The sequence below is a fragment of the Telopea speciosissima genome, chromosome 4 (genome assembly GCF_018873765.1).
Source record: "Telopea speciosissima isolate NSW1024214 ecotype Mountain lineage chromosome 4, Tspe_v1, whole genome shotgun sequence".
Taxonomy (NCBI): Eukaryota; Viridiplantae; Streptophyta; class Magnoliopsida; order Proteales; family Proteaceae; genus Telopea; species Telopea speciosissima.
The window spans coordinates 59,910,403-59,934,938 of NC_057919.1; the positions used below are offsets into that span (position 1 = coordinate 59,910,403).

The 24,536-nt window shown below is 40.2% G+C and overlaps 1 protein-coding gene across 3 annotated transcripts in view; it reads right to left on the bottom strand.

The window, feature by feature from the left end:
• Positions 1-17,038: 17,038 nt before the first annotated feature.
• The window catches only part of LOC122657993 (piezo-type mechanosensitive ion channel homolog), a 105,511-nt gene continuing 98,013 nt past the window's right edge, over positions 17,039-24,536 (bottom strand). For all 3 annotated transcript variants that reach the window (XM_043852827.1, XM_043852826.1, XM_043852825.1), the window contains 4 exons: positions 22,365-23,900; positions 19,429-21,914; positions 18,604-18,999; positions 17,039-17,233 (listed from right to left, as the gene is read on the bottom strand). In XM_043852827.1, the coding sequence (XP_043708762.1) occupies positions 17,054-17,233; positions 18,604-18,999; positions 19,429-21,914; positions 22,365-23,900 (4,598 nt within the window). In that variant the 3' untranslated portion in view covers positions 17,039-17,053. The remainder of the gene's footprint in view (positions 17,234-18,603; positions 19,000-19,428; positions 21,915-22,364; positions 23,901-24,536) is intronic.

The following is a 24,536-nucleotide window of genomic DNA, read 5'->3' on the forward strand; positions in this document are numbered from 1 at the left end:
CTTCTATCCATAGGTGACCATGTGAAGACAAAATAATGCCTTTTCCAGGAGCTGACTTCAAATAGTGTAGAATGCGAAGAACAGCGTCCATATGAGAAGTGTAGGGATCAAGCATAAACTGACTCACAACACTCACAGTGACAGCAATGTCTGGACGAGTGTGGGAAAGGTAAATCAGCTTCCCTACAAGCCTTTGGTACCGGCCTTTATCAAGAGGTTCACCCACTTTTTCCTTGAGCCGAGCAGTAGGATCCATAGGAGTATCCAAAGGGTGGCAGCCTAGCAAACCTATTTCAGCCAACAAGTCTAGGACATACTTTCTTTGGGAAAGAAATATGCCTTTTAAAGATCTGGCCACTTCAATCCCAAGAAAGTATCTTAATTTTCCTAGATCCTTAATCTCAAATTCCTGGCCAAGGAAGGTCTTCAGCTGTCTGATCTCATCACCATCATTGCCAGTAACCACTATGTCATCAACGTAGACTATAAGAACAATGAGTTTTTCACCAACCCTCTTAATAAAGAGTGTGTGATCAGCATTACTTTGCTTATAGCCCACAGAAATCATGGCCTTGTGGAATCGACCAAACCAAGCTCGGGGTGACTGTTTCAGCCCATATAGTGCACACTTTTCCTCTAATTCTGTCACAAGAGAACCTTGGTGGAATGTCCATATATACCTCCTCCTCCAGTGCTCCATTCAGGAAGGCATTTTTAACATCTAGTTGCTGCAAATCCCAACCAAGTTTGACAACACATGCTAACAACACACGAACTGTATTCAACTTTGCAATAGGTGCAATTGTCTCCTGGTAATCAATGCCGTATGTCTGAGTAAAACCCTTGGCCACTAGCCATGCCTTATACCTATCCACAGTGCCATCCACCTTCTAATTCACCACAAACACCCATCAACATCCAACAGTTCTCTTCCCAGGTGGAAGAACCACAAGCTCCCATGTGTTATTTTTTTTCAACGCCTCCATTTCTTCCATCATGGCTGCCTTCCACTTTCCATCTGATAGAGCTTCCTGCCAATTGTTAGGAACACGAACAGAAGAAAGAGAAGAAATAAAAGCACGAAATGATGGAGAAAGGGAGTCATAAGAAACAACATGAGAAATGGGATGCTGAGTGTAAGTCCTGACACCTTTGCGAAGGGCAATAGGTAACTCAGGAGAAGGAACATTACCAGGCGGAGAGGCAGGTTTTGGATCCAGGTTCGGCAATTGGATGGGTACTAGAGCAACAGTTGATTGAACCTGTTTATGTTTCCTTGCATAGATCTTCATATTGCTAGCATCAATCCTCTGCTGAAATTCCCTAATGGTCCTCTGGACAGGAGTCTGGGCTGGTGTGGTCTGCTCCCCCTGTACAGGAACTCTCCCCCTGACTCAGGTGGAGGAGGAGAAGGACTAGAAGGAGGCTGAACAGATTCAGCCTCATCATGAACCAACTGGAGTGAAGGAGGTGAGTCTAAAGTCAACACATCTTCGCTAATACTCTCCCCCTGAAGATGTGGGGACACATAGTAGGAGACACGCTCATGAAACACGACATCCATGCTGACAAAAGTCTAGCGGGATGGAGGATGATAACACTTGTACCCCTTCTGTATGGCAGAGTACCCTAAGAAAATACACCGAAGACTATGTGGGTCAAGTTTGCCCGGGGACCGAGTATCCCTGGCATAGCAAACGCATCCAAAAACCTTAGGGGGAACAATAAAGGAGGAAGAGCCAAGTAGTAGCTCAACAAGGGGTCTAGAGTTAAGGACCCGATTGGGCAGCCTATTAATTAAATAGGCCGCAATAAGAACCGCATCCCCCCAATAAACGGAAGGGACATTACGGGCAAACAGAAGAGCACGAGCTACCTCCAAGAGGTGGTGATTCTTCCTCTCAGCCACACCATTTTGGGCTGGAGTATCAACACAACTGGTCTGATGGAGGATGCCATGGGCAGCCAAGTATTTTTGGAACTGACCTTCGATATACTCTTTCCCATTATCACTCCTTAAAGTCTGATCAGTGGCATGAAATTGAGTTTGAACCAGCTTGTGAAAGTGCTGAAAACAAGAGAAAACCTCACTTTTATTGCGCATAAGATAGACCCAAGTGAACCTAGAGAAGCAATCAATAAAGGTGACATACCACCGATGACCCGAAAGTGAAACTTTTCTACTAGGACTCCACACATCAGAATGAACAACATGAAATAAAGAAGATGACCTTTTATTAGAAAGTGGATAATTTGAACGTGTCTGTTTGGCCAAGACACAAGGCTCACAAAAAAAATCTTCTTTATTACATGAATTTTTTAATACTGGAAATAAAGTAGACAGTACCTAAAGGGGGGTGTCCTAGTCTAGAGTGCCATATGTGTCATTCAGAAGAGAACGATGCTGGGGAACAAAGCCTAGAAGGTAATGCCTGAGTAGATGCAGGATCTCCATCAAGCAGGTACAATCCGCAATGCACTTTACCCGATCCAATCGCCTTCCCCGAGTCCAGTTCCTGAAAAACACAATGAGTAGGAAAGAATGTCACTTTATAGTTCAAAGATTTGGTGATACTACTAATGGAGAGAAGATTTGTGGTAAACTTGGGATTATGCAATACAGAAGATAATGTCAAGGAAGGGGAACAGCCAATGGACCCTTTCCCAGATATAGAGGAGAGGGACCTATCAGTAATTTTAACTTTGTCCTTATCAGACGCAAGGAAGTATGTGTTAAAAAGACTGGAGGAGCCCGTCATGTGATTAGTAGCTCCAGAGTCTATGATCCAAGGAGTGGAAACTACTGATGCACAATGACTAGCAAAGGAAATACCTGTACGGGCAAAGAACCTGAATTGGCAGCAGATGTAGTGGAGGCAGCAGATGTAGTTAACAGATGCCGGAGAGTTTGAAGTTCTTCCTAGGAGAGGCCAATGTCAGTAGTAGGAGCTGGAGCTACACTTTCAGTGTGATTGGCTTTGTTTTTAGGCTTAGCACGACCACGTTTGCTCTCAAAATCAGCAGGCTTCCCATGGAGTTTCCAACATTGACCCTTAGTGTGATATGGTTTGTGGCAATGATCACACTTCACAGGCCCTTTAGCAGTAGCAGTAGCAGCAACATTATCAGCAAAAGCGTCAGTGGTGGAACCAGCAGTCTGTAAGGCTGATCTTTCAACCTTAGGAGTAATCATCATAGCAGCCCTCCTTGTCTCTTCACTGTGTACATAGGAAAAAGTTTCCTCCAAAGTGGGGAAGGGAACCCGACCAAGAACCTGTACCCGAATAGGATCATACTCATCATTGAGTCCAGCCAGAAAGTCATAGACCCGAAACTGATCTACACATGTGTGGTAGGCAGTAATATCCGCAGCAGTGGTAGGTTGAAACCGAGCATAGTGATCCAGTTGTTGCCATAAGCATTTGAGGGCAGCATAGTACTTCGTGACTGTCATCTCCTTCTAAGTAGTGTTTTGAAGAGTCTTTCTGATCTCATAGACTTGTGCACCATTCCCTGAATGACCATAAGTACCCTTGACAGTAGTCCATTTCTGAGTAGCAGTGTCAAGGAGAAGATATTGACTAGAGAGGTCAGTTGTCATCGAGTTCAGAACAAAGGACATCACCATTGCATCATTTGTAGCCCATTTAGTACGAGCAGCACCTTCTTCAGTGGGCTGTTTGGTGGTACCAGTAAGGTGTCCAGTGAGTCCCCTACCAGCCACAGTCAGAGATAATGATCTGGCCCAAATTAGGTAATTAGTACCATCAAGCTTGATGGCTGCTGCATAGGGAAGGAAGTCACTCCTGGTCTGATTCCCTCCAGAAGTAGCCAAGGTTATCTCAGAGTCACCCATAGTCAGAAAAATATCGAGCCTTGAGTTGATAAAAAAATCTGATCTTCAAACACTGCCAGGCAGAAATCGATCTTGAAAAATAAAAATTCTGTTCTTCAAAAAAACTGCAGCAATTTATGTGGGAAACAATAGTCGATTGCAGCAGTATGTTCAGGGAATAAACCCTCAAAAAAACTCCACAAACAGCAGCCCAAAAGTCCAAATCCATAAGGTGTCAGGGTTTTGAAAAAACCCTGACAGTTGAGATCGATAAGGGGAAAAAAAACTGGAACTTTTGAGGTCTTCAATCAATAAGAATGCAGGTACGATAGATGCTGTTTGAAGCATAGTACTAAAACTCGCGAAATTTCGGTTGAGATATCAAATATTTCGAGTATCTCGACCTGTCCGAAAGGAAACGCAAGTCCGATATGAAAAAATGCAATATTTCGAATATTTCGGATCATCGGAAATCTCGGTAATTTCAGTCATCTCGTTTCGAAAATTTCGGAAATCTCGGTCATTTTTGGCATTTTACACCCACAGAAAAATACAATATTTTGACCGAAATTTCGTCAATTTCGGTATCTCGGAAATTTTGGTCAGACCGAAACACCGAAACGAAACGAGATTTAGTACCATGGTCTGACATGCTGCAAGTGTTGCTCCAAAATAAGAGATCGATCTTTCAAGAGTTATGAGATCGATTTCCAAAGAAGTTGAAGCAGTCCCAAATCGCAGAGAGAGAAATTGCAGCAGCTATCAATCAGTTTTTTTTATTAGGACATTAAAACTGAGGTGGAATAGAGGGCAGCACTCGAACCATAATTGGATCACTTCATTAGTGCTACCCTTGAAGGGATGAGAGAACCAAGAGAAGAGAAAGGAGAGAGAGAAGAAATCGATGAAGGGGATGGAGAGGGGAAGGTTTTGAAAACCCTAGATCAAAGAAGAGGGCTCTGATACCATGTTATTAAAATCAGAATTCTGAGAATGCTTGAATGATCGAATATGATCAGCCAAGCCCTTTTATTTATAGATCTTAATATAAAAAATACATGACTAAAATAACCCTGCCATAGCCGACATTGCTAGGCAGGTCATAAAACAACATTAAAACATAAAATAAAGCACCCAAATTACCAGAATACCGTGGTATTCTGGTTTACATTATTCAACATGGGACAGCAAGTGACAATTCTGATTGTCTATTGTAGTGATCACGGGCAGTGAAGCACAGGAAATCCAGAAGCTGAAGACTTATTTGTGAAGTCAAAGACTTGGGCAGATTAAGGTATTTCTTAGGGATTGGGGTTGCCTATTCAGCTAAGGGCTTATCTCTTTCCCAAAGAAAATATACGCTGGATTTATTGAGTGAAACAGGGATGCTTGGGTGTAAACCAGCAGAAACCCCTCTTGAGCCCAACACATATTTGAAGAGTAAGGAAGGTGACCCAGTGGACAAGGGTAGCTATTAGAGGTTAGTTGGCCGATTGATATACCTTTCACATACCCGACCAGATATCACATTTGCTGTGAGTGTTGTCAGTCAATACATGCATGATCCTCACTGTTCTCACTTGGAAGCAGCATATAGAATACTCGCTTTCCTCAAGTCCTCTCCTGGAAAAGGAGTCTTGTATTCTCCACATAACAATCTCCGGATAGAAGCATACACTGTTGCAGATTGGGCTGGCAGTCCTGAGGATAGGAAGTCAACATTTGGGTATTGCACATTTGTTGGAAGGAACCTAACTACTTGGAGAAGCAAAAAACAAGTTGTTGTAGCTCGATCTAGAGCTGAAGCTGAATTTCGAGCTATGGCACAGGGTATTTGTGAACTTCTCTGGCTCAAGGGGCTTCTTCAAGATTTGGGGATGAATGCTGATCTTCCAATGTGGCTCTACTGTGATAGCAAGTCAGCAATCAGCATTGCTCAAAACCAGGTCCAACATGATCGTACCAAACATGTTGAGATTGACTGGCATTTTATCAAAGAGAAATTCGAACAGGGAATAATTTGTATTCCGTTTATCCAGTCTAGTGAACAACTGGCTGATATCCTTACCAAAGGAATCAGTAATAAATTATTTTTTCCTATCGTTAGCAAGTTAGGCATGTTTGATATGTATGTACCAACTTGAGGGGGAGTATTGTAATACGGGTTCAAGGGTAGAATAGTCTTAAGAGTATTTTTGTCCTTGTACCCATTCCAGAATGTTCTTCTCTTCATTATAAATAACAATGGTTGTAGACTTGTAGTCACTCTGACTCAAGCCAGTATTCACGAAAATTCTACAGATATTCTTCATAAATAAGTAGATACCATCTATTTGAATCCAATAAAAAAAAGTTAAAAAATAAAATTCCAAAAGGAAAAAAAATTCAACCCCCCAGTTCAAGAACAAAAACTGGATTTTCGGCGGTAGGTGCAATTTTTAACTTTCTAATGCTGGGGTATTTCTAAAATCTAAATATTCCATAAATCTTAATATGGTAAAAAATTGCTAAAAACCAAAAGTGTGGTAAAATATTCATTTGTTTCGATGTCTAAAAAGATATTTTCATTCAAAGCAATTTTGACAGCATTCGCGCACACAAAATTAAGTTTGATTGGTACATAAATCCTTCAAAACAAAGCTTTCCAAAAAGTCCAAGGTTCCTAAAATCTGATTTATATTGAAGGAGTTATGTACCGGTCAAACTTAATTTGGTGTGCACGAATGCTGTCAAAATCACTTTGAATGATAATATTTTTTTGGACATCAAAACAAATTAATATTTTACCGCACTTTTGGTTTTTAGCAATTTTTTACAACATTAAGATTTATGGGAATTTTTAGATTTGAGAAACACTAGCATTAGAAAGTTGAAAATTGCACCTACCGCCGAAAATCCAGTTTTTGTTCTTGAATTAGGGGGTTACATATTTTTCCTTCTGGAATTTGATTTTTTAACTATTTTTATTGGATTCAAATAGGGGGTATTTGCTTATTTATGAATAATATCTTAAGTAAATGAAATACAAAAACATTTACTTAAATGATATTAGGCATAAATAAGTGTTTGTCCTGTGTCTGTATACCAAGGTTTGCATAGATAGGTGTCTGTATACCAAAATGGCAATCCCAGAAGAACTCGATAGAGGCCTTGCGAGATCTGTCGAGTTCTGGAAGTCTTTAAAGGAAAAAAGGGTCGAAAACTGGGTCGGGTCAAGATCTCGACTCGACTAAGATTTTGCCCGAGATGGTGCACTTTTGGGACTCGGCTAACATCTCGTCTCGACCACTTCAAAATCCAAGATTTTGCTCGAGATCTCGTGAGTTCTTCCATGAGTGAAAGGGGTTGAATAGATGGAACTGGATTCAACCTATTGTTATTGCAAGCACCGTCCAGGGAGAATAGAGGAATATAGAGGAGAAAAGAAGAAGAAAAACAGAAACGAATTTCAGGAGAATGAGAGAATAAAGGAGAGGACAGAAAAAATAGGAAAACACAGGAAGAAGAACTGCAGGAAACCAACCTCGTCACACACACACAGTTCCACCATTGTGAAGAACCAACTCAAACTCAAATTTTCATTCCAATCTTCTCAATTGTTGGTTTTCAATGTATATAAAGAAATAAAAACTACTTATACAACAGAAACTACTAAAACAGACTCTTCTTAAGGAAACTAGTAACAACTCAAACTAAGGAAGCCAAATCTCTTACATATTGATGAGGACACTACTCAAGGATTTAGGACATATCAGAGGAGACACAGACATATACAGCCACATGTCACTTCATTATGGCTAGATGACCAGTATTGTGTGTACCTATTTTTTATTATTTTGTTGTACTTTTATTTGGGGATAGACAATTATCTTGTTATGTTGTAGTGTTGCTATTATGTTGCAGTGTTAAGTGGTGGGGGTAATTATATGGGTAGTTATTTTAGGAAATAACTGGTTTTTGTTGTGTAATATTATGAGGCCCTTTGTACTCATTATTGGAGGCAATGAAAGTATTTGTAACTTGTGAGATTACACTTTTTCTGTAGAATGGTATTCTGTACAATTCTTGGAATGAATCCAAGATGGTGTGAAACCAAGATACAAATCTATCTATCTTTCTTCTTCTTCTTCTTCTATCCACTCCTCTCTTTCAAACTCTATATCTACAACAAACCATCCCTGTTCGATCCCCCAAATCCATTGTTGTTTTTTCCATCATACTTCTCCCAACCTCCATTTTCATTTCTTAAGAGCCTTCCATTTGTTTTTCAACTACAGAAGCCCATAAACCCCTATAAATCATACCAGTTTGGATAGAATAGGATTGATTGTGAAGAAAATTGTGGCATCTAAAATTCGCTTAACCCTCCTTATAGACAAATCTCCAAAAAAAGCCCAATTTTCCTTTCTTACCTACACTTGATTATTGCTGAATTTCTTACCAGTTCTTGTATCAGTCCCAAAATTTCCAATTTTTGTCTCAACTTCAGTCCTCCAAATACCTTGTATATTCTTCTACCAACAATAAAGAGGCCTTGAGGATACATTCTGTGGAGTTAGATCGTGATTTAGAACTTATTTTCACAGCATTCTAACTTATGGCACAGCAAAGGAAGGTACTGATCTATCAAGTTTCTTTTATTAAATTTTTCGTTTCATACTTAGCATGAAATTTTGCGCATATGATTTGTTTGTTTCTTTATTTATGGCTGTACTTGTTAAGAATTTCTGCATGTATGCTGAGATATATAAGTTGGATACCCTTCCTAGCCTTCCTACCTTTCAACAACAAACACAGCCTTATCCCAACTTAATGGGGTCAGCTACATAGATATACTTAAAAAAAAAAAAAAAAAAAAGAAGATTGGAGAAGAGGGATGGGGAAAGAGATGAGAAAAGACAAAGGGAAAGGACAAATGGAAGATTGGAAATAAATATAAAGATGAAAGATAGAAAGAGGCAAAAGGTACAACATAACACGTCAGGATAATCTCAGCTAAATGAGATATGCGACATGGATCCTTGCCCTCCAATAAGCTCTGTCCGAGGTCATACTTGGGACCAAACCTAGACTATGCATGTCCTCCCTCACCACTTCTCCTATGGTCATTTCAGGTCTACCCCTAGCTCTTTTAGCTACTTCAATCGGAATCATATCACTCCTCTTTACTGGGGCGTCCCTAGGTCTCCGTTGAATGTGACCATACCACCTTAAACGACTCTCTGGGAGCTTGTCATTAATCGGGGCAACTCCCAAGTCAGCTCTTATATGTTCATTCCGTACTTTATCCTTCCTTGTTTTTCCACACATCCAACGTAACATCCTCATCTCTGCTACACAAAGCTTATCACTATGACACTTCTTAACTGCCCAACATTCTGCCCCATACATCATGGCCGGGCGAACAACAATCCTATAGAATTTTCCTTTAAGTTTTAGAGGAATACGTCAGTCACATAGCACTCCAGACGCACCTCTCCACTTCATCCAACCCACTTTAATTATCTGTGAAACATCATCCTCTATGTCAACTTCTATATTTATGATTGATCCCAAGTATCTAAAATAGTCACTTTGTGGTAAAATTACACCAAGGTGACTAAAAAATTACGCTCCTCTCCACTTCTTTCTTTAATTCTTTGTTTTAACATCATCCTTTATCTCTCTTTCCTTAATTCGCACCATATCAGTATCTATCAAGGTGTGACTAAAATTAGACATCATATACTCTGCCTTCGTTCTACTAATCTAAAAACCTCTTGCTTCCAACGTTGACCTCTTGTATCTCTCTTAACCTCTTTCTTAGGTTAACCTCTAGCCTTCCTACCTTTAATTAGGATAATTTTCTAGGTTTCCCAAACCTGTCCTACACCAAATTTGGTATCAGAGCAAGTTAGCAGCCCTCTGTATCTTCCTAAAGCTTTCCCATTTGGTGTATGTCAATTGTCAACCCAGTAGTGGAGCCCAGTACCAACCATACTCCCAAATAGGACTAATGAATTTAAATATTTAGGCTGACCAATTGGCTAGAATTAATGTCAGGTTGGACGAGTTCCATACCTATTTGAGGCCCAAGATACACATTTGAGAGTTTTGAGGTCCAAAGCCACCATCAAGGCTATAGAACTCATCTTCTGTGCTTTCCTTTGGAAAGGAACTGATACTTCTAAATTCCTTCACCCTGCCAACTGGAAGTCTATCTGCCTCCCTAAATCTGAAGGAGGCCTCGGCATCCGTCGCATTCGGGACTCTAACACGGCGGGCATTCTCATACTTCTTTGGAAAATCTCTTCCCGTTAAGAATCCATCTGGATCTCCTGGGTCTATTCCCATCTTCTTAAATCTGACTCCATCTGGACTGTCTCCATCCTTGCCGATTCCTCTTGGATCTGGCGCAAGATCCTCGCCCTTCGCCCCCTTGCCCTTCATGGCATTTCCTCTTCCACCGTTGATGGCACCACCAGTTCTCTCTGGCTTGACCCTTGGCACCCTCTGGGGGTCCTCTTTAATTTCCTTGGCCCCAGAGTGATCTATTCCTCTAGCCTCCCTAAGGCAGCCCCTCTCTCCTCCCTCATCTCCTTTGGATCTTGGACCCCCCATCCCTCTCTCAATCCTGCCATCCTCTCTCAAATCTAGGCAACCCTTTCTCCTCTTCAATCCACCTTCTCCCCTTATGCGGATAAGGTTATTTGGCTTCCCTCCCCCAATGGTCTCTTCACCTCCTCTTCTGCCAGGAACTTCACCAGAGACCCTAGCCCCACTGTCCCTTGGCACAATCTCATCTGGTTCAAAGGCCATATCCCTCCCTATAGCTTCACTGTTTGGAGAGCCCTCAGACTTTGCCTGCCCACCCAAGCCTTCCTCATCCACGACAATATCCCCCCCCTCTTGCAACCTTTGCTGGAACGGAAGTGAAGACCTCCCTCACCTTTTCTTCGCCTGCCCTTTCACCTCCCCCATCTGGAAAAAAGCCCTTTCATCGATCTGGCCTCATAACAGGAGGATCCTAGTCTTTGACCGTGAATGGCTTTGGCTGATCTGGACTTTCCCTGGGAACTCCATTTGTGACACTATTGGGAAACTTGTTTTTGGCGTTGCTATTCACCATATTTGGTGGGAAAGGAACCTCAGGAGATGGACTTCCAACTTTAGATCTTATGATGTGATTTGGAAAGCCATCTCCTTCGATGTGTCCTCCAAGCTCAACTGCATCCGTCAGAGGCACTTTTTGGACACCCCTAGGAACAGGCATATTATGGTTTCTTGGGGTCTTGATGTACACCTTTTGCGGTCTTCCACCTCTGCGTAGGTTCGGTCGGCCGCCCCCCCTCTCTCTCCTCTCCCCCCCCCCCCTTCTTCTCCCTCCTTATATTTTGGCTCTCTTTTCCCTGCTCCCTCCTGGGGTTCAGTAATATACTTATTTACCAAAAAAAAAAAGCTGTCAGACAGCCTGAGAAGCATGTGTTTAGGGACAACGGAGTTAGGAAAATGACACAACATGATGATATTACCCCAAAGGGATGGCTCAGTTAGAAAAGACCAACTCCTCATGATAAAGAGGTTAAGAATACCCTTGGGCCCTACCTATCAATAACAACCCCTCCCCCCCCCCCCCCCTAAAAAAAAAAGAAAAAGAAAAGATATATATATATGATATTGAAAGACTGGATGAAACTCAAAAGAGTAAAGCTCCAAATCATCAACCACATTAATTTGCATGTAGAGGGCCCCATAGAGAAAACAGGTTTTCCCACCCTCCAAGAAGTTCACGTCATCATTATTATGAGGACGAAGAAGAATGAGAAATGCTTGATAGAATGCCTAACATGCAATGGCAAGATGGGTCTGGTGATATAACAAAGAAAGTGAAGGATGCTCCCTCATATGATGGAAGACTTGATCCAAAAGTCTTCATGGATTAGCTTTCAGACACGGAGTACTACTTTGAGTGGTATAACATCACTAATGCATGACACGTAAGGTTCGCCAAAATGAAACTTACGGGGCAAACCAAATTGTATTGGATGAGTGTGGAGCATCATATTCAGAGAATGGGGCATGAACCTATGCTTTAATGGGCTGAAATGAATGAACAATATCTCCCAATATCCTATAGAGATCGGATGTTGGACCAAATGATTACTCTTTGGAAGGGCAGCATGTCCGTTGCCAAGTATATGAGTAAGTTTGATGAATTAATGGTCCGTTGTGATGTGAAGAAGGATCCCAAGTGACTCTTTCTCAATTTCATATTGGTCTTAAACCTTTAATAAGAAAGGAGATGATTCCACATGTTGTGGATTCAGTTGAGAAGGCATTTCAGTTGCACTAGAATTAAAACAGTACATTAGACATTTATTCACTAGGAAATATGGTTCCCAATTTGTAAAGTTTTCTTTAAAGAAATTTACTGATAGTGACCGGGAACCTAAGTCTGTCCATTTTGCCTCTAATGCGTCCAGAGGAAGCAATCCTTCCCATTTCACATCTAAAAATTCGAAAGGGAAAGGATCCACTACAGAGAGTTCTAAGGGCAGTAACAAACTTGTGTGCTATGACTGTAATGACACTAGGCATTATGCCTATCAATGCCCAACCCGCAATCTATGCATGAGAACTGATGAAAGTGAAGAAGAATCAGAACATGCTGAAGAAGAAAGTGTGCATGTTCCTAAAGAAGTAGTGATGAAGAAGCCTGAGAGTTTGGAGAGATGACAATATGCATCAATGTTGTGAGGTGCATGTTCACTCAACCAAAGACTGAGGATGATTGGCGAAGAACCAATATCTTCCACAATTACACTAAAGTGGGGATAAAATTGTAAGGTTATCCTAGACAACGGGAATTGTATGAATGTGGTTTCCTAGGCTATCATTTCTTGATTAGATCTTAAGCCAGAGCCTCACCCACATATTTACAAAGTTGCTTGGGTAGATCACACCACCATACCTGTTAGTCAACATTGCTTAGTTCCTTTATAATTTGCTGAGTATCACGACATTATTTGTTGTGATGTTCTACCCATGGATGTGGCACACATTTTATTGGAAAGACCTTGGTTGTTTGATCTTGACGTAACACATTTTGGTAGATCAGATACTTATGTCTTTGTCTACAAAGGGAAGAAGATCAAACTCAATCCAGTATTTTGTTTCTGTTCGCCATCTGGCAAGTATGACATTATTCGATGATTTTTGCCACATTTCGCTTCAGACTAGGCCAAAAAAACCTATATTCCACTATGGCAATTGTCTTGTCCCTACCAAAGTTCCCTGACAAACCTCTGGTATGCAACTCCCATATAGCGAACTCTTTAATGGATGAACTCGAAAGGCATAATTTGCTACCATGAAACAAGAAGCCATCTTGGAGGGTATATTCAGTACTCATTCCTGGATGTCCGTCACTCATTGATGCATAAAAGTCCCCAAAGTGATGCATAGCTGAAGCACTACATCCGCAAGAAGAAGAAGAACAAGAAGCTGCTGTCCAATTAGCTAGGGTAGTAAGGATGCCTATGTGTAGTAGACTCCCATAGTTTTTTTTTTCCATACTTAGTTTTTATTTTATGTTTTAAATTGAACCGGTTGAACCACTGGTTCAATTTAAGTTATTTTAAAATATTCCTTTAGAATAGAATCTTAGTGTTTAAGTTGTCATGTGACTAATTAAAATGTTACATGACTTGTTGGATATGTAATAGAGCTCGGCTAAGAGGGGGGGGGGGAACCTTTCCTTCTCCTAGGCTGGTTAGGAGTAAAGGCCATTGGCCATCTATATAAGCAACTAAAATCGTAGAGCACCTCAGTCTCCACTTTTGAAAAATTAAATTGCTCTTGCAAGCTGCTGCTGTTTCTCTTCCACTACGAACGTTTGCTTTGTGTGTGATCAAAGCTGGTGGGATTGGTGTCTGATCCAATCGACACCTTGCGGTGTGAAGCCCGGGTGGTTCTTCTACAAGTTTTCTTTCAAGTTTCAGTTCCAAGATCTAATTTTTATTCAAGCTACTGCCTCTTACTTTCAGAAACTACAAGTAAATTTGGAAGCATCCCATCCCCTACTTCTTCTACTAACCCTCTACAGCTCTGAATCCTAACTCCCCCCATCCCAAATTCAAAACCCAAAGCCCTAACACCTGCACAGACTAATTTAACCTTCAGTTCTGCCCCAAATTGGATTGAACTTTCCCCTTCCCAATTGGGAAACTCGATCTGAGTTTGGTCCCCAAACTCCCATTCAAACCCTAGATTCCATCATCCCCCACGAAACCCCAAAAGCCTAAGTTTCTGCCCAGCCAATTCCAGCCATCAGAACCCTTCCATAATCTGAGCGAACTTCACTCATACCCCCATTAGCATTCGATCTTAACCCTAGGTCCATCCCTCACTCTAAACCCTAAATTCTCTCAAGTTACACTTTTCAAAAACCCATAACTCTAAATCTAATTTGCTGTCCTATTCTAATTACACTCGAATACTTACCAAAACATCTCAGAACCTTCACTGATAGACTCCCCTACCTTGACTTGACATAACCCTAACACCAAACCCTAACCCTAATTCACCAAAACCCTATTTTGACCTAGCCGATTCACTTGTTCATAACAGATCCTGGTTTACTGGCTCCTAGTTGGTCTCCTACCAATCTAGGACTACATTACAAAGTCTGGGCACAATGTGTAGTCACTCTTGATTCTCATAAATTCAATCATCTTAACACTCATGGAGTGTAAGGGGTAGACATATGACTTGAGGCATCGGCTGGATTATTTTCTACACCTGCTTTCTGTTTCATTACAAACGTGTATTCCTACAGAAAATCAACCCACTTTGTGTCAAGGATTGAGCTTCTTTTGTGAGCTCAAATGGTGCAAGGCCTGATGGTCTGAGTAGAGAACAAACTCGTGTGGAAGTAGGTAATGTCTCCAATATCTTAAAGCTTGTACTACCGCATAAAACTCTTTATCGTAGGTAGAATACCGTTGCTTGGCTTCATTTAACTTTTCACTAAAGAAAGCAATGGGATATCCTTACTGACTTAAGACACCACCTATTCCTACTCCAGAGGCATCACACGCAACTTCTAGAGAAGTCTGGAAGGCGCAATACAGGTGCTTAAGTCATTAGCTTCTTGATATGTTTTAAGGCTTTGGCAACAACCTTTGTCCAACTAAACTCGCCTTTCCGAATACAATCAGTGATAAGAACCATGATTGAGCTAAAACCTCATATGAACTTCCTATAAAAGGTGGCTAGACCATGAAAACTACAAACCTCGTAACACTCGTTGGTTCAGGTCTCTCAGAAACTGCTCTGACCTTCTCAGGGTCAGAAAACACTACCACAAAAGATACAACAAACCTAAGGTAGATCACTTGGGTACTCAAAAAGGTACAAATTCACAAACTTCTCTTGATGAAGAACAGTGAGGACCTGCCTCAGATGAGAAAGATGATCACTCTTGGTCATACTGTAAATGAGAATGTCATCAAAATAGACGACCAACCTCCCGATGAAAGGCCTTATGATGCAGGGCCACTGGCAGCCCCTGCCAAGCCCAGCCTAGACCCAGTCAAGCACCCCACGAGGTACCAGCTTAGGCCCAGGCCCAGGCCTTATCAGCTCTCTGGCTAAGCCTGCGGCCCAGCCCAACTAGCCAAGCCCCTGATCTAGCATGGTCTAGCCAGGCCTAGCCTGCGTGCACCTTTTGTAATAGCCAATGTGTGGCCCAGTTTTTTATTTAGTTTCTTGTTTTTTTTCCATTATCTAGATAGTTAATTAACTTTTCATATTCTTAGGTAGAGTTAATGAGATTGTTTTAAGTTCCTAGGTGCCTTTTAAATTTCCTTGTTAGAATTTTGAAAATTGTAGTTAATTTATTTAATGTTTTATTGGTTTTATTTTCTAGGTGTGGGGAAGCTCAAAAGTCCTTTTGTATTCTCAATGTAACTAGAGGTTTTAGCCTCCACATTTACCCTATAAATGCAAAACATAAGGAGGGTTCTCATAACCTCCAGAATTTTGAGAAATCTTCTTTTAGAACCCTTGAGAAACAAGAGCTGTGAGACTCAGCAACCCAGGTGGGACTCTAGCAGATTTGCCTAGGTGGGACTCCTATGGCTGGTAGACTGGTGGGACACCAGCTCTACAACCTAGCGATCTATTTTCATAACTACCTATTCTCTTCCAGATTCAATCTTGGCTTGCTTACCCGATCACCTTAGCACCTGAGTCATCACTCTCATAAATGTACTAGGTGCATTCGTAAGGCCAAATGGCATGACTAGCCACTCATACAAAACTGTCCTTTGTTTTGAAGGTAATTTTTCATTCATCTCCAGGTCGGATGCAGATTTGATGATATCCACTTCTCAAGCCTATTTTGGAAAATATCTATGAACCAGCCATCATGTCAAGCATATTGTCCAATTTGGGAATTAAGAAACGATATTTATGGTAATTTTATTGATTGCTCGACTGTCTACACACATATGCCAACTACCATATTTCTTGGGAGTCGGCAATGTTGCCATGAAATAGGGTATTTAAGTAAAGGGGTTTGTGTCATTTCGCCGAAATGATACAAGACAGACAAATTTTGGTGAAACGATGAAATTTCAACCGGAATAATGCTTGTTTTGTATTTCACCTACCATTTCGTCTTCGTAGGTTCGAAACTAGTGAAATTAACGGAGATTTAGAACTATTAAAAAAGGTCATATTCATTGCACGAGACTCCCGCCACTGTGGGGGCTGGGAAGGGTCATAATGTACGCAGCCTTACCCCTGCTTTGTGGAGAGGCTGTTTCCTGACTTGAACCTGTGACGGAGCAACCTTACCGTTGCGCGGCTTGCACCGAGGCCCACCCTCTGTGGAGGTTTAGAACTATTATGTTACAAATAAATGCAACTGATAACTTAAAAGGAATAAACGGAATAACAACTTCATAAAATATTTGTAAATAGCATTCACTTGAATCACAGTTCATGATTCACCAAGGACTAATTACACAAAATTATGACCAACTTATAAAGCTTTGGACTTTAGAACAGCTGATTTAGGATGCAATATGAAAGGTTACATTTTCGACACTCTTATTCTCACGTTTTGTACAGTTCTTAAAGATTACGGGTGAGTGGTAATATTATTTCTGGTTCCTGAACAAAAACTTCGGTCAAGATTTTCAGCGGTATTTTACTAGGAACTAAATCAGAACATTATGCTCTAAAGTTCCTTACCAGCATAGGTGCCCAGATAACACATATTAATATGAAGAAGAGACATATCCCATTGCAAAATTTGGTCATTTTTGTTTGTTTCTGTCCTTGCTGATGTCTAGCTCTATTCAGATCCGCATCACATTTGACAAGATACAAGCTTGAATGAATATCCTCCAACTAAGAAAAAAAAATAGATATCAGATTTTGAAATAAATATGAAAATTACTGAAAGAACTACTCCAATACAATAAAAAAATCAATTAGACAACCAAGAATTCATTTAAAGGTCCCTCAAAAGTCAAAGTAAATTTCCAGGTTATAAATCTATGCATTATGTAGTTAACAGGAGTAAAGCAAGTACGACTTCAACCACTCCCTGAACTTCCTAAGGGACTTGATTGTGCAGAAATTCATTAAGGAAAAATATTGTTTGGATTTTAGCTTTGACTTTCATCTACTGGCAAACATAGGATAGAGATGAGCTGCACTACCATGTCAAGCATAGGACTATATTCTCTCAACCAAGAGGCAATAGTTTTTGGTTAAAGAAAAAAAAAATCCAGTCAAATAAATTGACAAAACTGTGTACTACCTAGCCTTGTACTACTTTCCCCATTTGACACCCTTTGTACTGCATATCTACATTACAAATAAAGATGGTCTATGTCATATCTGATAAGCCAAGTCATTCTCCAATTCTCAAGTTATCAACTGGATTTGATACTAAGGCACCTATGCGGCTCTATTGTAATAACAAGACTGCTATAAGTATAGCCACACTCCTGTACAACATGACCGCATATTGAGGTGGATCGTCATTTCATTAAGGGAAAAAATTGACTCTGGCTACATATGCACCCTTTTTGTAAGGACATGCAATCAGTAGGTTGATATCTTCACCAAAGGGCTCATCTCTCATCAGTTCATTACTCTTCTATGAAAACTGAGAAGTATGGCATTTAATCTCCAGCTTGAGGGGGAGTGTTAAAGTTCATGTAATAAGGCTACTTTGGGTACTGAGTTATTATGTTGTATTGTGCTTTAACTTTTTTTACCTCCCTTAGCTATCTTATGTTAGCATGGGGGGTAGGTATGTAATTTCCCTTATGTGGCTAAGTGAATCAAAATAGGGGAGAGAAATCTATTCTCTCCCACAACTCATTACAGCCAACTTCTTCTTCTTCTTCTACCTCCAACTCCCATCTTCTCTTGTCGTCTTACAACCTTTAGATTATAACATACACAAATGGATAACTGCCAGATAGATAGCCTGACAGAACATGCATATAAGGGCATGAGTATGCGAAGAACTCGTCTCTCCAACAGCTGGCATCTATCCACTAGAACTGGGATCCAGTCATATAGATCTCTTGACCAAAGAGCACCAGATCAGGTGATCATATGTCCTACCATCAAAGCTACCATGCAATTTTTTACCAATATTAAAAGAAAGAGTAGTAGCAGCAGTAAAAGATACAAAGATTCATGTAGTTAAACTAAATACACCAAGATCAATGTATAGAAAGATAAGATTGCAATTAAATTACCTTCAGCCAGTCATACATTGTCAGAGATGTGATCGTGCATGACCAGTCAAGTACACATCGCAACTCATATAAGAAAGGCAGCGCACGGTAAAGTCGAAAGCCGAAGTAATAAACCTGCGAAACTTTGCTTGTCAAGAACTGCCGATATAAAGTGCTTTTATGAGGAATTCCATATCGGATTTGTATGGCCTGTAGTGCCAGAGAAACTGCCTTTGTGAGATAGATAGCACGAAGTGCTAGTCCTCCGGCACGTAGGCGTGAAGACTCCATGTACCAAGCATACTGTGTGACCGAGTAAGTAAAGAGGAAGAAGTTGGAAAGATAGAATAGAACTTTTCCCGTGGCAAATGAACAGAGGTAAATAATGCGGTCAAGCACAGTCAAGAAAAATAGAATCTGCAAGAAGAAAACCAATTTATCCCATTAAGGAACCTAGTTTAGTAGAAGCAGTTAGTCTAACTAAAATGATTTATGCAGAGAATCAACTCACACACAACTGTTATAACTTCAACTGGTCAAGACAACAAGGTGATGGTTAAATCATTAAATGTTCACAAATGTAAAATATTTACATGATAACCACAGTAGATGAATCATGCAACCACTCAGGAGAAGGTCACAGAATCAACTCTTTTTAGCTTAGCCTAGGAAACTTAGCACTCCAACATTGTATGCCACAGAAAAAAGTGGACGCAGCAAACATAATTAATTTATTGAGTTCCTAGCTATGAATGTACCGCACATTAGCAATAATATTATTGTCACATCCAATTCAAAAATAATACGATATAGGAACTTTAAAGGATTGAAAGAAAAGAGGTTTACCATTAAGATAAATACAAACTCTTTTGGGAATTGATCCTCAAGCTGATACACCTCAAGAAATTGGCTGTTATTTTTTATGACAGATTGATAGAAAATGGCAACCAAAAAGAAGACCATCAAATCTGCACCAAATATGTAGGCATAAAGATCAATCTCTCTTTTTCCACCACCAATCACAGAGAGTATAGGGTAAGGAAATCCTGTCTCCTCAACAAGACCTAGATGCTGAGCTGTAAGAATTTCCTTTGCTACATCAGCTACAGGAGTTAGAGACTTATACCACTCCTTCGGGGGGCAGTCTGTCAAAGGGGAAGCATATACCACCTCAAAAACAGCCAGGGCCACATCTGGGTTTTCTTGGCTTCTTTCAATGCTTTGAACACGAACCCTGCTTGCAGAATGGCGAGAATCAGGGTTCTTTTCCTTGCATCTCTCATCATGAACATTCTTAAGTAACTTGTTTACTCCTGATTCAACCCTCTCTGGCTGAATCCCATCCTCTGGCCACAATTTAATTTCCATTGAAAGTTGCACAAAATAAGGAGGAGATTCTGCTCCTTGTGTCAGTGATTTCCAATATCTACATAAGATTCTTATGATCATTCTTATAACATTTTGTGCTGGTAAAAGCACCCGCTGAACTCTACCGTTCCAACCAGAACACACAGGAACCTCTTCCTGGTAAAGAACTCTCCTCTTAAAAGATTTCAGTTCTGTAACTGACATCCATTCACCATCTTTTGCAGTTATTGAACTCTGCAGAAGGGTAAATAAATATACCAAAAAGAGAGGCCAAGTGCTAACAACAAAAGACGAAGTGATTTTATGAGCTGGAAATCCTAATTCCTGCAGCAGGCTCCACTGGATGGTCAACCCACAGTGTTGGATGATGATTTGATACAGGTATTGAAGCAAGATATAGACTTCTGTGTATATTAGCATAATAACCCAAAAAATATAACTTGGGCCAGTATTTACACATAGGGCATATAAGAAAATAGCTGCAAGGTAGACCATTGAAAGCAAACTGAAGTTCCATAGGAAGCCAAGAAAAAAGCAACAGTAACATACAAAATCATTATTAGAACGAATCTGTGACCATACGTAACGGAAGATTCTTCCTATTTGCAGGCTAGCATCTTCAGATATGGTCTTCTCACTTCCAGATTGTAGGGAAGTTGTTCGATCCAAACGCTCATACCTTACATTCTGGCTCTCTATCTCATCATACAGACCATCCTCTGCAGAGGAGTAGTAATCATTAGAATCTGAATCTTCTTCGGCTATGTTCAAGAAGCTCACAAGGTTGGTCACTGCTTGATTTCCGAATGATTGTACTCGAGAAACACCATTACCAATGAGATGAACTGCAGATTTTAATGGGTTGCCCTTTGCTTGGCCTTTTCCCTTCTCTCTTCTGCCTGACTCCAAAAATGCACTATTAGCACCCTTTTCTTCAAGTTCAGTAATTTCATCCATTGAATTCTGAGCAAACTCAGCCGCTCTAGAACTTTCAGTTTTTATACTTGTAGGAGAATCATGCATTTCAAAATGGAATAATGAGTCTGTGCTGTAATTCAGATCCTGCCTCCTGATAATATTTTCTTCATTATCTGGGGTTGCAGTCCCTCTATTTGAGCTTAGAGAAGAAGTTCTCCTTCTTCTGAGGCCTTCACTTTCAGGATAAGGATTATCATACTTTGCTGTGGAGTTCATGCTGTGAAGCTGGATTTGTAGGTTGAGCATCTCAGACTTCATCTTCTCCACTTGCAAGTTGCGCTGGTGTTTTTGTTCCTCACACTTACGAATATGCAGCAACTGTGCTGTCTTCCATGCTGCTTTCTTCTCTTGTTCATGGACTAAGGCCTCAATCTGCTCTGCTTCAAGGTATCTTGATACATAATCAAATTCCTGAGAAGAAAACATGTACGATTGCAGAGATACCAGCATAAAAATGACAATCTCAACTAGTGCAGATCTTGAAGTTATCCGAAACCCATAGTCATATTTGTAAAATCCAATGACCTCATATTCACACTTCCGAGCACTAAAGTCTCCCAGAAAAGGAGATTGATATGCTAGAGAAAGAACAATAAGAGCAAAATTGTACATTCGCAAGAACTTGAAGATTTTATTCTTCTTCTTCAGTATCTCAAGTCTCATTCGAAAAAATACAAGAGCAAAACCAAGGTAACCAAGGTGCAGAATGTCATACTCAAGAGTTCCAGTTATTAGAATTAAAGCAAGAACAAGATCCAATAAATGGCAATAGCAGTAAAGCCTCAGATAGTCTAGCAATGTCCACAGGCTTTTAGTTTCGAATGAGAGATCCCTCCAAACTGATGCATTCTTACGCTGAGATATCATTTGATGGTATGTCTGTGAACCGGAGAAGCCAGCTAACTTATCAGAACGGAGTTTGAAACATGCAAGCATGAAAACCACATAATAGCTGATAAGCATTCGAGGATCATCAACAATAAAACCTACAAAATCAGCACAAGAGCTTATGTTAGAAGCTGGACCAGGGTGTGGGGGAAAGAAAAAAGATCTATGCAGGGGGGGGGGGTGCATTAAGCCCTATATCAATATCGAAGACTCAGATCTGCCAAACTGCCTCATTAGATAAATAAGTACTCAGCAGAGTACTATGAATCTGTTGAGTAGCTCTAAACTAGAACCAAACCTCATCTAAGACTTCTTTAAAATCTCATCAAGCCAAACATCCACTCAGTGCGTCAAGGAAAAGTATAACCATATAGATGATTGACTTCATTTTATTTTTTTTAAATATCCAAACATTTGCTGGAGTTTGAGGATTCATGGCCAATTAACATTAGGAAATATGATCTGAATCAAGTCAGCGACTGTACATGAAAAATGGAAAGAAAACTACATTACATATTAGGACAGTTGTTTAACAAAGAGAGAAATACCTAACCAACAGTTTTTGCAATAGTTGAAATAAATATTCGAACTTCTCCAGCAGAGCCAGCAGTCATGACAACGCATTTTTGTCTCACTCGGAATATGATGCTTCCACGGCACCAGATTCTTCCATATAACCAAGTACTCAAGAGTCAGAACAGTAGCAAATGAGAAAACAAAGATGGGCCACAATTTACGGATAACACGCCTGTCCAAAAGGACACAGGCTGCAAGGCACACAATATATAATATAGAGATGGCATTTAGTACAGCAAAGCTCACAAGAAGCAAAGCAATCATGATAATCTCAAGGCCAAGGAGGTTGAATAAGTTCTCTACCCAAAACTTCAAATAGATTTTTAAGGTAGCCTTCTGCATGTCAAACCTCTCCTTTCTCAAGGCAAGAATCCGCTTCTTATTCCACTTATTACTTTCTCTAGAACTTCCCCAGATATACTCAAAGGAATATTTTCTGGTGCCACTACCTTCTGGTTCTGTTTCAGAGGACACAGGAGCAGGTCCTTGATGCATACCAGAGCTCAAAGATGGCCATGAATTGCTTGTTGCGGCCCTTTTTTTTGGAGATGGCCTACTTTCCTCAGTATAAACAGAAATATCAGTTGGCTTGTCTTCATTTGAGACAAAAAGTGGACAAGGCTCTTCCCATTTTCCTATATTTACAAGAGTATTAGGCATCCTTTCCAACCAACGGAAGACATTATACTGAAGGGTACAAGCAATTATCACAAGAACTTTCCCTCTCAATCCTGATTCCAGACCCCAAAATCCAGGCTTAAATAGCTGAAAACCCAGAAAAAGGGACAAAGCAGAGTGCCTTTGACCAGGAAACATCTCAGCCAGTTTACCCCACATCTGGAAAAGATACTCAGTTAATACCAAGATTCCTGTGTAAATTAAAAACAACTTGGATGGAACTCTAGAACCTTTGGGTAATGTTGAACAGGTGACCGGGCCAAGAAGATACAGAAATCCAAATGCACTGATAGGAGATAATGATGCATAGAACAAGGAAAGATATAAGATCTTATCACTGTGCCAAATTGACAATCTTTTGAAAAAACTGAGGGCTCCATGTTCCAATTGATGGGGATCATCTAATCCATTGTACCTGCTCTGTCTCCTTTCATAGCTATACAGTTGCACGACAATTAAAACAGCCAGGGATTCCCAAACATTCTCCACCAATGAGGCTTTCGGGTTATAGCCCAAGTCAGGATAAAGATTAATTATTCTAGACAACCACATCTCAAAGCTGGAGAAAATGCTCAAGCTATAAATGAAGATAAACACTACAAGTGCATAAATTTTTAGGGGAAACCATAGGCGCTTTCTCATCTTCTCGACAAGTTGTCTCCCAATGATCCAGAATAGAAGGAAGAAAAGGTACCCAAAAGAAATATAATTAGGTGTCACCAGATATACTACAATGAGAATGGTGAGGAATACAATGTAGGTTCCACATGACCGATATGTAGACAGAAATTTCCGCCCTATTGCACTAAGATACATTGCTATCCTTTTCTCTGAAAGCAAACAAAACAAATATGAGTAAAGCAATTACAGTCACTAAACCACTGAAATCGGCTAGCACCATGTTAAAGAATTTTCAAATACGTAGAAGCCATGTATAGTAGTTACCATATAAAATGGCTCATGTGTAAAGAGTTCGTCTTACCACATACCACCCATGACCCACCATTAAATTTCTTAAGGGAGAAGTCTATCAGATCACAGCAAAAATTCAATCAATAGGATTTTGAATGCAAAACTAGTCCCACACTAGAACTATATTTGCAGAACAGAATCACCAAAATAGAGAAAAATAGAGAAATAGAGAAATTTTATTACCTAAAATATAATGACTAGAATGGCACTGATATTCAGGTCGAGTAATCCTCTTGGTTACTAGAATCTGCCTACAGAATATCCGAAACTGAGATCTAGACAAGGCTGTGCAGAGTAGCCCCAGTATAAATAGGAAAACAGAGCAGTAGTGTTGGGACTTGAATATTCAAAGGTCTGATTCAAATTTTTCCAAAACAATATTCCAGAATGTACATAAACAACATAAACCCGATCAAATTTGGCATAAATCTGATCAGCTACCAGAGAGATATGACAGATCAAACAACTGAATTGATCAGAAAATAGGGATGCCA